We start from the raw sequence: 13844 nt of genomic DNA on the forward strand, positions 1-13844 counted from the left end.
GCACTAAATGGTTTTCTTAAAACCAAACAAAAGTCTTGAACAAGCCACGTGAAACAACCCTGAAAACATAGTTTAAGAGACTATCACCAGTGTTTATGACAACAAGGAACTTCTTCATTATACTCTTCTTCTAATCTATCCACCCAAGCTTGTCTTCCCCTACCAGCACCTGGGAAAGGAAGGGTGGGGGGTTGAAAAGAAAACAAACAATGCACAGACTGCCTTCACCGCAGGCACAGTGGCTGTCTAATCAGCAGCACACAGATGTTTCTGGGCACCTCATACAGCAAAGCAGTGGAGCACTTCTCCACCAGACATCACACCTGTGTGGAGCCTCCACTGCCCAGCCAGGTTACAAGGCATTGCTGGAAATGTAGACATGGGAAACCTGCTCTTGCTTGCCTATCTTTTTTTTTTTAAATGATTGTTGGAGCTGCTTTTTTTTTTTAATCTTTCCTGTTTTTAAAATCTTCCAGAAAGGAAGATAACTCAGTAGCTTCAACAGATATTGGGACAAGAGACATGTACCCACACAGTGGCTTTGCTGTCAGATCAAGCTGACACAAGACACAATAATTGCCTCTTGCAGAGCCAGATATTTCTGCAAGTGATCAGATCTAGAAGATGGGACAAGGCACTGAAGCAAGGCCACTACACAAGGAAAAACAAACACTCCCACCCCACTTGCATCCTCTTCAGAAAACATTTTCATTGAAAACATTGATCAACAGGAGATAGTTCCTAGAAGTGCCCCAGTGCAAACAGAAACCAGTGCCAGGTGTTCAGAGTCAGTTGAGCAAAAAAAAAAAACCTCTCTAGATTAACATAAGCACAACAGGAGGGGAAGAAGAAATTCATCAATGTTAGTAGGTGTGAGAGGAGAGAAATCACTCCCACCTTTGCCTCTGATTAGCTGGAAGCAAGGCTTTTAGGCAATGTTAGAGAAGAAAATTGTTTTCTGCATATGTGAAAGAACATTAATAAAAACATCAACTAAGTGAAAACCTGAATTTTAATGAACATGTCTTATCTACAGATAGATGGACCTCCACCAACCAAGACACTGGAAATAAAGGATACTTAGGGAAAAAAAGGTGCTAATGGAATAATCATTAAAAAAAACATACCACTTGCTTTCAGAAGGTATGAGAGACACCATACATGTGTGTATACTGATGTTTAAAACTTGTCCACAGCAGGGAAATGGAGGGAGGGGAAGAAAGTTGATGGCAGCAGATAAATCTAAGTTTACATTTAAAGCAAAGGAAAAAAATGAACTTGGCTGCCTAAAGCCACTAGAATGTGTTTTCTGCTATCACATATAGCATATATGCAATATATATATAATATATAATTATTATATATTCTATAACATATATATAAGCCTAGCAGGGGCCAAAAGGTGCATTCAGACAGGTTAAGTGCACAGCAGCAGCACCACAATCAACACAACACACTGAGGGGTGGCACACCCTACATCACCTTGTAGACAGTGGGAGACACTAAGTTACTCCCCCTGGGTCTTCACTGCAGCTTCACCCACTGTCAGTGTCCTGCAAGCCCTTCTCCTCCCCCTCTCTTCTCAGCATCTCAACTCCCTTCTTAACCACAGCAAGAAGTAAGCTGAATGCTCACTTAGCTCAGAGAACAAGATGAACTACTAGCACCTTCACGCTTTGCAATGCTGATGCTTCTCCCTCTTTCTGCTATTCTAGGTCTCTTCAGACAGGTGGTTACCTTAAAGTAATACTTAAAAAAAAAAGACATGATCTGATACAACCTAGTTCATGGGTACTACCACAGGATATACAAATAGCAATACATAAGATTCTTGGGTAATATTTATTAATGGGGTTTTGCTAGCTAGGGTTAAGTACTGGTGGTTATAACTGTGCTCTGCATAATGGCTCTCTAGACATCCAGGTCACAAAGCAAGTTTCAGTATTGTAGTATCCAGATCTTATCCAGAGCATTAAACAGACTGTTCTGAAGTATGCCTGTGTTTCTACTGACAACACCCAGCAGTCCTCCTAGCAAGGAATTATCCCCACAAAACCCAGCTGAGAAGCAGGTGGAGCAAACCATACGGTGCAGGAAGCAATAGCTATTTGCCTTTTAATGACTTCTGCACGCCCAATCTTGAGGCAGAGGATGAGTCTTCTGCAGACTGCGTTCGGAATAGTCATGCAAGCTTTGTTCACTCCACCCTGAAGGCACTCACAGCAGTGAGAACTGGCTCAGCAAGCTTTGCAAATCAAGATGTGTAGCAAGTTTGGGAGGTACTGAGGATGCAAGAAGAACAACCCTGCTTCTTTTGTATACAGACATGTTTAAAGAGATTTCAACAGAACAGAGTTCCTTTTCTTGCCAGTACAGGATCATTTCTTCCAAGTTTTTTCTTACCAAAAACTTCTCATCATTGTTCTGCCATCCCAATAATGCTGAGTAAGGAAAGTCTGCCGCAATTCTATCTCCTGCACCAGAAAACCACTGCAGACCATAAGTTAAGAAGCAGTAGCAGAGGTAACAGTTAAAATGAGTCTCAGTTCTTCCTTAGTCTCTCAAATCTGATAGCATTTGAAGTATTTCCTTACCCTGCATTAAAAGAAATCAGGGGCTGTTTGTACAAGGATTTCATCATTTCTTTAAGGGCCGAAGGCACGATGCAAAGCTTTCACCCAAGCTCTTCGATCCAGGAAGGTTTCATTACTGTACACAATTTCAAGTAGCTTGCTGAAGAAGCAAGTCTCAGAGGTTCTTTCTGAAGTCACTTGCCACATATTTACTTTAGTATCTCAGTGTTTCTTTCCAAGATCATAGAAAGAAAACAAGCACCAAGTATACAGCCAAGCACCAGCAGTCCAGTGCTTTTACACCCTGAAATACACCTCCTGATTGACAGTAGCAGGAGATGATTTCCTCTGACTGCTGGGAGCCACAGAAGACACTCCATCAGCATTTAACTTGTTTAATCAAATGCTACCAACCAAAATAAAAGCATTTGAAAGACTCCTATAGATTTAACTGACTGTGCATCAATAGCCACCTCTCCCCTAACGCTTCCATAGTGCCCAAGTTTCCTGTCATTGAGCACAAACACGTTATATCTGGGTCAGCAGATTTAAGCACATCAAGAGATGTGCCCAAATGCATCCTACTCCTGCTCCCATCAGTTTGGGAGTGCAGTCTTCTGCACCTGTGGTCAGCACCTGACCCCTAAAGCAAAACCTTTGCCCACCAAGTGCTAACAAACCTAGCCCCCTGCAGACTGCACAGTATCCACAATCTCAGAGGATTCCCATCATGCAGCCCCATTAACTATGGGCTAGAAGAGCTATGCTCACTTCCTGGAAGAGCCAAGAGACAGATCAGGTTCTCTGAAATTTCAGCCCACTCCATTGGGTTTTAGTTTATCCATCCTCCCTTCTTCACCACCTCCCCAGCACTTCTAGTTCAAATTTGTTAGTTTTCATTTAGACTTGTCTTCACTACATAACAGTCTTAGAAAAAGAAGCTGTCTCACTTGAGGAAAACTCTGTGCACAAAGTTGTTTGAACTAATCCTCAGACATAATCACCCATTCCAACAAAAACCTTTATCGCAGGCACTATACGCATGCACAGACTCTCCAAGTGCAATTAACTTAATCTCCTGTGTTAGGAGGTGTGTAAGTTGGGACATCCCAGCAAGGTGAGGGGAAAGAAAATGACTACATTGAGCAATAAAAGGAAAACCAACAAACTTCACGTTTTCTGTGTCAACACCCTCCTTTTAAGCCCCTGCAAGGACGCTGAACAATACAAGCAGAGACAGTTAATTCTGGCCATGTTGCACAAACAGAACAAGTTTATAAATAAGAGCATTAGCAGTTACAAAAGGCAAACCACAAAGAAAAACAGAATAGTTATTCAGCCCTACATACACCTAAAGAAATGTGTGTCAGATCCAGAATTCAGATGTAAGACCACTTGGACAGACTGCCCAAGCCTTGGAGGAACAACAATTACCCCCCACCAGGTGGTACTGATGGGCAGTGCCTGGAGTCCTGCCTTCCTTCCCCAGAAGACAGGGCTGCTATCAGTCACCATGCATCAGTTGAACAACAAGTCTCCAAGTATCTACATTCAAACAAGACTTTGTGGTGGCAAGACATACACCAGACATTCACAAAGGCAGAAAGCAAAGGTATCTCTTCAGAACAGCTAACAAAGCTCATTGCCATTAATTTCTCCAGCTCACATGTTATATATTCAGTTTTTCATCAAGTTTATAGACTGCAATACTTAGTTTGCTTTTCTACATAGAAGTCCACACTCCAGCACTTACTAAGTAGAGTTCTTAGCTTCAGAGCAAGGGGAAAAAAAAAATGATTTCTATCCTTTCTATAATGCTGGCATTATAGCATTGATTTCAGCTCCAGCAACTCCATATAGCACTCAAAACTGAACTAAGACAGGATTGCATTTCATAATAGTTTGATGTGGTTGTAAGTAGTTTTTAAAGACATCCTTACTGCTAAACTGAAAAAACGATACAGACTGCATCTCACTGCCAGCACACCATCACATTGAGACGTGCAACACACAGCTTCTATGAGACTAAGGCTGGATATCATACTTACTAGCAGCATCCCTGCCTTTGCCGCACTCCTGAATTAAAAACGCATTACCAGTTCACTTCAAGAGTAACTGCTCCCTCCCAACGTTCACTCTTACATTAAAATAAAAACATTAACTGTTACAGTGAGTAACCTAACAACTTTAAACTTAGCTTTATGTCAGTGATTTGGATAAATATGTTAGTTACATTAAGCTGGGAAGTTTAAAGGACATCTGTAAAGGTAGATAAGAAAGCTTCCAGAAATCAGGAAGAAACACAGGACTTCCCCCCCATGGCATTGTGCACCCTCAGGTGTTTTGTTAATCTTTGTGAGAAGGCTCTGTGCAGCTCCGAGTCACTCATTAAAGTTCCATCACCCCTAAATATGCACTGCAAGCATTACTCACATCTGTCCCAAAACTCAAGCAAAGATGTATCACTGGCAGACACCATCACTGTTAGAAGGATACATTCTGTCATGGCAGCAACATCCAGTTTGCTGATGTCAGGTGAGCCAGGGCAACACTTCTTGAACTCTTTCCGCAAGTCAAAAAAGGAGTAGAAGCATTCAGGCAGTAAGATATTCTATAAAAAAAAACAAGGTAGCATCTGTCAGCTCAGGCAAGTATGTTTATTTTTGTCTTTACATTCCTAACTTTCCTTGTAACAGCTAGGAAAATAACCAAACAGTTTATCAACTTGTTTTTTGCTTAAGCATCCTCCTCTCTGTGGCTTAAGAAAGAGAAGCATGCTTTTTCACTGCCAGTGAAACATTTGCTATTATTACAAGTGCTTCAAATCCAATATGTAGGAGAGCAAACGCATGCTATTGCAACATTTATCATCAATTCTCAGTTCCAATTTTTATTGTGAAAAGCCAGAGGGCACCCACTTCAGTTTGTGGAGCCAAGTAAATTTTGCAAGTCTAGCAGAAGGCATCTTGGTTTCAGGCAGTTTTCAGAGAAGAGTCACATTTCAAATATTTATTCCACTAATAAAATGAAAACTGGGGCAGATGAAGGTTTGATATGGTATAAAATTATCAGCCTATTTTTGCTAAGCACTTTAATTACAGCACATATAGCCAGAAGCAAGTCCATTGCAAGCATCAGTAAAAACCCTTTTTTCCCCACAGCTACATTTGTGACATGCTTTTGTTTGTTTCAAGATGAGGAAAGGAAGACCTGGGGAAATTGTACCAGCTAACGCAAACTCCCCTCTCTCCTTCAGCCTTCTTCACAGCCACAACTCTCAGCTGTCTACTTAACTGTGGCCTTCATTGCCTTTCTAGACAGAGGGCAGACTTAATGACTAGTCAGCATCACAGCAGGATGACAGGATACATGGATGTACATTTAGAAAGCAGAGACAAGTATAGTCTCTGTAACAAGTTCTGCTTTGAAAACATTACAGCTTATCTCAGGACACAGACAGGTACATTAGGCAAATGACCACCTTTAAAGACAAACATGGAAATACAGATGTGCTTGCCAAGATTGTCTGCTCTAGTTTTAGCACAGCTGTTTTGTTCTCCCATCAGAAAAGTTCTGCACTTAAACTCAGTTGGCACTGTTTAGCTTGGTTCAGATGCGGCATCTTCAAGAAACACATATTCCAGAGTAGCATGATTTCTGCCTCTGTGGATTTTACCTGGCTTGGACATTCAAAAGCCAGGATGGAGGGGCTCCGAGCAACCCAATCTAGCTGTAGATATCCCTAATCATTGCAGGGGAGTAAGACTACACAGGCCCTTCCAACTCTAAAGATTCTATAATTCTATGATCTTTGGATCCACACATCCCCAACCTCAGCTGAGGGTATTCATCTCATAAGACTCTGTCTTCCTTAATCTAGAGGCAGAAGGAAGCAAATTTCCAACAAATAGTTTTTAACAAAACAGTAGCAGAAGATGTTGACGACAATTTGACTGCTTTCAGTGAGGCTGAAGGCATAAACAAAAAAATCCCTATTGCTGACACCAAACAACTTTAAGAGCTCTCCCTTCTGTTCACATTTTGTATGTGAACAGAATTTGTATTGAACATTCTGTTCACAGTCACATGGGAAAGCTGTCTCTTAAAATGTTTAAGACACACACCTCACTTTTAAGTGAGAAAATCTATTGAAGACGTTTCCCCATTTTCTCCCATTCATGTTATATGCTAACAAAGTTACACGCACACAGGACTAATCCTTTATTAGGAACCACATGCAAGGCTTCTCTCCTAAAGCTTTTAAGGTATTAATAATAACAGTGCTAAAAAGTAATAAAAAGCCCATCCAGCATCACTTCCAGAAGAACACAAACTTGCAGCACGCTCCCTCCACAGATGGGTAGGCAAAAGGACAGGCACAGGGATCAGCAGCCAGTGGTTAAAACCAGAACAACTCTGAATAGGTTCATAAGATTGGAAAGGACCTACAAGATCATCTATAGTCCAACCATCCTCCTATCACTATCCCTACCCAACTACTAAATCAAATCCCTTAGCACCTCATCTAAATGCTTCTTGAACAGTGCTAGGAATGCAAAGCAGTGCACCTTCACAGCAAGCCAGAAAACAAGATATGATTAACACTGAGGCAGTTAACACAGGCCTGAAGACTTAGCATATTGCTGCAACCCTATCACTAATGAAAAGTGAGCCAGAGCTCATACCACTGTTAGCAATTTGGCAACTCTGAAGTTACAGAAAACTCTGGAGTACAGGAACAGTCATCCCTACAGCATGCCTCCTACTACTGCTCAGCTCCTTACAAAGGCAAGCACCGCCCTCACAGGGCCAATTGAGCATAGAAAGCTTGAAAGCTACTGAAGGTAAAGGGAAATGTCAGATTTCAAAAGGCAGTTAACCACCTTCATCGTGAACAGCTTGCAACATCTCCAAATTTCCACTTGTTAACCCACTGTAGCTCCCATAGCAGTAAATCACCAGATATATTCTTTCAATATGTTGTCCCTTACTCAAACACATAATTCAAATACATTCTTCTTGCTTAACCTTAAAAGGCACCTGGGGCTGCACAGGCACTGCTTGTGCTGCCTATGTACTGACTGATAAACACCGTTTGGATTACAGAGGACCCCTTATACTATGTATTTTAAAGAGAATTTTGTTGTTTTTTTTTTAAAGTAAATACACTGAGAACATTAAGAGGCAAACATAAGTGACAGCTACATACCTTCTTGGAAGTTTCAGGATGCAGAACCTGTCTAATGTGCAACTGTCCATCAGTACAGAAACAAAAGGAAGTACCTACACCGATGTTCAGCTCATTGCTCACAGACTGATTAAACTGGAAGCAGGAACAACAAAAGACACATGTAAGAGATCTGAGCTGCTGCACAAGGAAGTGTCATCAATTGACAGCATTAATCTTGGTCACCAGGATTAAAGAGCTGGAATTTCTTTTTCATGCATCTTTTGTAGATTTATTGCTTACTAGCTAAGCAAGTGATGACTCCCTTGGTAAATTACCTTCATAAGGAAATTGCCATTTTCCCTATTCTACCAAGATGCAGCCCCACATACACAGCCTACGTCACGAAAACAATTTTTTTTTCCAGGAGCATTTGCAAGAGCTCTGCAAGGAGATGAAGCCAGTTGCAGAAAACCCTTGCCGAAAATGCACTCCTGCACACTGAAAGGGAGAAAGGCTTTCATCCCAAGCTCAACGTGAGTCACATACACCCCTTTTCTTATTTAGGTGCTTCAGTAGTGCTACCTTCTTCCGAGAGTAGAAAAGACATCATAAGCCTTAGCAGGACTTACTGGCACCCAATCTTTTCACTGGGCACCTCAGCTTGGCCTCTTACACTGGTGGAAAGGCAGCAACAACTGTGACAGGGCCCAGCAGGGCAGGAGAAAAGCACAGGGGGCTGCTTAGCCCTCACCTTCTTCTCCTGGAGGCTGGACTCTACCTCTCAAGTTCTGAGAGCAAAAGAAAACCCCACAACGCTTATCACAGGCCATGCTGGCTCACCCATGTGTACCCATATGCCAGGGTCCACCATCCCACTAACAGGAAAGGAATGACGTGGGGCAAACTGATTTTAATGCGGCTTCCACCTCCCACCCAGGGAGCACCCAGCAGCAGGTTATGGGGTATCACCTGTCTCAGTGCCTGCTCCAGCGACGGAGCCAGCGCCAGGCTCTCCACATCCACCTTGGTGACCTCCTGGCACTCAGCTGTCAGCTGCGCGTGGTCAGGCTGGACCAGCACATCGTGCAGGTGCCCCAGCTCCGGGGAAAGCAGAAGACAGGTGAGTCAGCACCTGAGTTGAGCTTCCCACCTGCAACCCCAGCCCTGCCCTCCACCAGGACCTGCACCAGCTTGGCTCACCCACAGCCAGCCCAGCTCCCAGGCCACCCAGCGCAGCAGGAAGACAAGGGGAGCAGTGGCTCGCGGTTCTCCTTCCTCGGCCGGAGGAAAAGTACCTTCTTAGTCCTCAGGTCGACCACCTTCCACAAGAGCTGGAGCAGCTCTCGCTCATCTGAGCCCAGCCTTGCCCCGTTGGTGCCTGCCGTGGTCACAAAGAGGATCACCAGGTAGTCGGGAGATGCCGTCATGATGCCGCCGGGCCAGGGAAAGTACGAAAGGAGAAAAAAAAAAAAAGGGGGGGGGAAGCGACGAAGAACAGGAGAAGGAAGAGAAGAGGCCACAGTTTCCCTGCTCAAGGCGCTTCCAAGCAAGACCCAAGTGGGAGAGCCCCCGCCTGCAGCCCGCTCCCTGGGCACTTAGCACGGAAAAGACACTCAGGCACCCCTTTCCTTCCCCCCCCCACTTTCTTTTCTCTTCTGGGGGTGGGAGGCAGCCGCTCCCACACCGGCTGCACCCCTGGGAAGCGCGCAATGGCTGCGGGCTTTTCTGTTTGGGGCCGCGGCCCTACCTGCCCGCCCCCCCGGCCCACGTGGTGCAGGTAGCACACACCTGGCGCCGCCCGCCCATTGGCCCCACCGCGTCGGGACGTGGCGGCCGCGGGCAGCGCTGATTGCGGGCGGGGCCCAGACCGGACGGGGAGCGAATCGCTCAGCATCGCCCTGGCTCTTCGGGAGGCCCCGACGGGAATCGTTCCCTCCACCCACCCCCCAAACTCGGCGGCCCGCGCCCCGCCGGGCACCGTGCTCCTCCCGCTGTCAGGAAGGTGCGCCCGCTCCTGCCGGGACACGTTGTGAGCTGGCAGCGCTCGGGCCCGGCCCCTCCCGCCCCGCCTCGACGGCAGCACCGGGAGCCCCGAGCGGGTTGCAGCCGGCTGCTGCGGCTTGTCCCGCTGCCGCGCTTCCAGCAGAGGCTCCCGCCTGCACCGGCGCGCCCGAGCCGCTCTCGTTATGGGGTATCCCCTAACGCTGGCGCCGTGAGCGCAGCTCTTCCTCGAGGGAGGATGAACAGCGGTGGTTTTGTTCCTTGTGACAGCTTTTTCCCCGGAGGTTTCATTATTATTATTTATTTTCACCGCTAAATGGATGTCTTAAGCACGCACTGATCAAAAAGTGACTTTCCTTTACAAAGCTACAGAACAGCTTGCCAAAGGTAGCGTAAACAAGTAACTCTGACTCTCCCCGATCAAATCCTGCAGCACGTCTAGTTCTGTTATCAACCTAATGGCATACTTCTAGCTTCGTTGTGACGCTGCTTCCCTAGTGTCTGCCAGGACGACAGTGCACGTGTACTCCTCTTCATCGCCGCGCCTTGTGTCGGGGCAGGATTGCAGCTTGCACCATCTCTCATTAACGCAGGCACATGGATGGTTTGGCAGGACAGCCCGTGTTTTGCAATCGTGCTAGGCTTGGGGATCCTGCCAGCCACCAAACACTCACGCTGTGCCTGCTGCCCTTGTCCTGACGCGTTTTGTTGGGCTGGCTGCAGTGTGCTCTTTGCAGGGACTGTCACCAGGCTGATGTGCTCCAGTGACAACCTTTGCATGGTGGAGTCGTTTTCAACTTGTTGAGGTTTAAGATTGTGATAAAGGCATTCACTGTCTGATGGTAAATGTGTTCCTACTGATTTAAAAGAGGTAGCTGAAATCTGATGCGTTAATCTGACATTAGGAAACATCTGATTGTGCCCCAAGGGCAGAGCCCCTAGTTTTCTTTATGGATTTGTATTCCATCCATCTTGCATTTTTCCATCTAGGAGCCTTGGTCTACCCAGCTTACTTTTAGCTCAAGCTACCATGATGCTGAGTAACCTTTTTCATAGGTTGAACAGTACCCTAAGAGTATTTTCAATTCCCATGATGCATCCCGGGTTCTTGATTAATCAGTATTTCACTTATTTGCTAATTTTTGAAGCTATTTATTGCTAATTGTTACTGCAGTGCCATTACATATTATTTTTCTGTTTCTCGGGTAACACGTCTGTATGGGAACTGCTGAATCATGGCCTGAACCACTGATGGATCACCTGAGGTGAGCACTGAGTCAGCTGCAGGAGCACAGGTGAAGGCAATGCACTTGTGTGATCAGAAGGGGTGGAGTCTGACTCCACCTCTCCTAGACTCCATTTAAGGGCTGACCACCACTGGGGAAGGATCTCTTGCTGGAGATTTGTCCTTTGTGGAGTTTTTCCATGTGAAACTTGATCCTCAGAGGTGGATGAGTATTTTTCTTTATCTCACTTGTCTCTTTTCCATCCTGATAATTTTTCCAATTATGCCATCTATTATAGTATATTGGATAATGGTGCCACTTGGTATTATTCATTCTGTTAACTTCATCCTTTACATATATCCTCTAAAATGCCTGTTTCCCAGTCACAGCTCCCATTCCACCGTGCATCTTTTGTGTCTCTAGTACTGTGTCAGACAGCACACGCCAGTTCATCAGGTTCCTGTGTTTTGTTGTCCAGGCTCCTGGCATTCATGTGCAGCCATTCCAGTTGCTTCTCCCTGGTTATATGTTATCTCTGGGCCTGGTTAAGTTCAGTGTTTATGTGAAGTGTCATCTTCCATGTAACATCAGTGTTAGTACCTACAGGAATGTACTAGGATGTTCTGAGGCACAGCAACCTCCCAGCGCTGAGTTCTCCCCATGTTTCTCCCCTCTGATATGCTTTCTGCTTCCTGCAATATCTTGCATTTAGCCTCTTTGCTAATAGCAGTATAATCTTAGGGTTTTTTTTTCCCTTTCTATATCAGTTCTGTCACCCTCCCTCCCCCTTTGTTTTGTACCACTGCATGCTGAGAAAGCTGGTCTTAACACTGCCTTCCTGATCACCGAGACAGACCTATGTGACTACTTCATAGAATTGTAGAGTTGGAAGGGATCTCTGGAAATCACCTTGCTCCCCTGCTAAAAGCAAGTTCTTTAAAAAGGTTGAGCAGGAGAGCATCCAGGCAGATCTTGAGTATCTCCAGAGGAGACTCTGCAACCTCTCCAGGTAGTTTGTTGCTGTCACCCTCACAGTAAATAAGTTCTTTTGCATGATGGTTTGGAACTTGCTGTGTTTCAGTTTTTGCTCATTTCCTCTTGTCTTGTTGTTGCACAACACTGACAGGAGCCTGGGATCATCCATTTGACTCTTGTACTTTAGATATCTAAACACTACTAAGATCCCCTCTCAGTTGTCTTCTCCTCCAGGCTGAACAGCCTCAGCTCTGTCTTTCCTCATACAGGAGATGCTCCAGGCCTTTAATCACCTTTGTAGCCATCCACTGGACTCCCTCTAGATGATCCCTATCTTTTTTGAAGAGGAGCTCAGAACTGCACAGTACAACAAGTGTGGTCTCATGAAGGCAGAATAGAGGGTAAGGATAACCTCCTGCAACCTGCTGACCATGCTCTTTTTAATGTGCTCCAGGATACCCTCTTGGCCATGAAGGAGCAGTGCTGGCTCACAGCCAACCTGTTGTACACCAGGAGACTAAGGTTCTTCTCTGCAGAGCTCCCTTCATGCAGGTCAGCCCCTAACCTGTACTGTTGCATGCACCTGTACTTCTGCTCCTGAAGCTTCTTCTCTCTCACCAATCAGCTTTCTTCCTCCAAGTTCATTTTGTATCAGCCTATGACTGCACATCTCATTTCTCTGTGAGTTCTGCACCCCATTCTGCTCTATTACTCCACAGCAAAATCTTCTGTTCATCCCAGTATCACCTGCAGCTCTGTTCTTCCTTGTGCCATGACAGATCTCCAGTCACAGCTTTCTGCATCACTCTAGCATTTTCTTTCAAAACATCACCTTTTCAAAACCATTAGGGGAGAATCAGCAGAGTATTTTGTTGAAATGTGTTAATGGTTAGCACTAACTGTTCTTCTAATCTAACTGCTGCTGGGAATCAAGTTGTTTTCTTCACTTTCAGTGGTCAATAAATGCATCTGATCATCATCAATGACACTGTATTCATCACCATCTGAACCTAATGTTGTAAAACACAATATTAAAGGTGGGGTCTCACACCTTCTGGCCATAGGGAGTGTCTGTAGATAAAAGTGAAGGTCTGTAGATAAAAATGAAGGTCTGGAATTCCCTTACCGCTTGCTGCAGCTACAGGCATTAGCTGGCTTGGCTGCAACAGTGTCTTAAAAGAAGCCCCTGGACTGCATACAGCCCACAGTGCCATGCCTGGAGTACATCTTCATGAGATGCTCTTGCGAAAAAAGTCAGAAGGTGCTTATTGATGTAACCAAGCTAAGCATGGCAAGAGCCACTACCATCTGTAAAGCACTGTGCTGCTTCAGCAAAATAAGTATTTTTTCTTCAATAAAGAAAAATGTTATATTTCACTCCAGGTGTTTAAATCTGTTTATCCATTAGGGCAAGAGATGGTTCCAGCTCAGGGCAAGACTGAAAGCTGACAAATCTTCTGCCAGTATTGCTGATGAGACCATTTGATTCTCAATTTCCACACTGTTTCTGCAAAGGGATTTCCAGTAACTTAAGCACATCTGTTGAAATAGTATGGCGAGGCAGCACTGTGATTTCAGAGGATTCAGAAGCCACTTCAGTTCCTGGATCTTCAGCAATGCTACAAAACCTGCAGCTCCTTGCGTGGCGGGTCCCCAACGCAAGGCGGAAGGATTTGGCTGAAGCTCTGGCTGCCAGTTAGGTGGTGCCATTCATTTTCTGTCCCCCCTCTAACAGACACAGACAGCTTTGCTGTGACGGAGATAAAAGAGAACCCAAGTCCCCGCTCACAACCCGTAGGAGCGTGCAACTCTATTGCTGCTACAGGACGGCGTCGGACGCTCTCGGAGCACTGGGTGCTGAAGAAGGGCTGCAAGTAACTGCTCTGCGCGTGGGGCTCC

General features: G+C 45.3%; 1 protein-coding gene across 3 annotated transcripts in view; it reads right to left on the reverse strand.

Annotated features, from left to right (window-relative positions):
* The window catches only part of ESRP1 (epithelial splicing regulatory protein 1), a 36057-nt gene extending 26861 nt beyond the window's left edge, over positions 1–9196 (reverse strand). For all 3 annotated transcript variants that reach the window (XM_065752069.1, XM_065752070.1, XM_065752068.1), the window contains exons 1-4: positions 9039–9196; positions 8713–8841; positions 7783–7896; positions 5070–5184 (exon numbers count right to left, since the gene is read on the reverse strand). In XM_065752069.1, coding sequence (XP_065608141.1) covers positions 5070–5184; positions 7783–7896; positions 8713–8841; positions 9039–9170 — 490 coding nt within the window. In that variant the 5' untranslated portion in view covers positions 9171–9196. The remainder of the gene's footprint in view (positions 1–5069; positions 5185–7782; positions 7897–8712; positions 8842–9038) is intronic.
* Between the last annotated feature and the right edge of the window lie 4648 nt (positions 9197–13844).

This window comes from Cyrtonyx montezumae, unplaced genomic scaffold (genome assembly GCF_038088225.1).
Source record: "Cyrtonyx montezumae isolate F1298 unplaced genomic scaffold, pur_monq_1.0 scaffold_8, whole genome shotgun sequence".
Classification (NCBI taxonomy): Eukaryota; Metazoa; Chordata; class Aves; order Galliformes; family Odontophoridae; genus Cyrtonyx; species Cyrtonyx montezumae.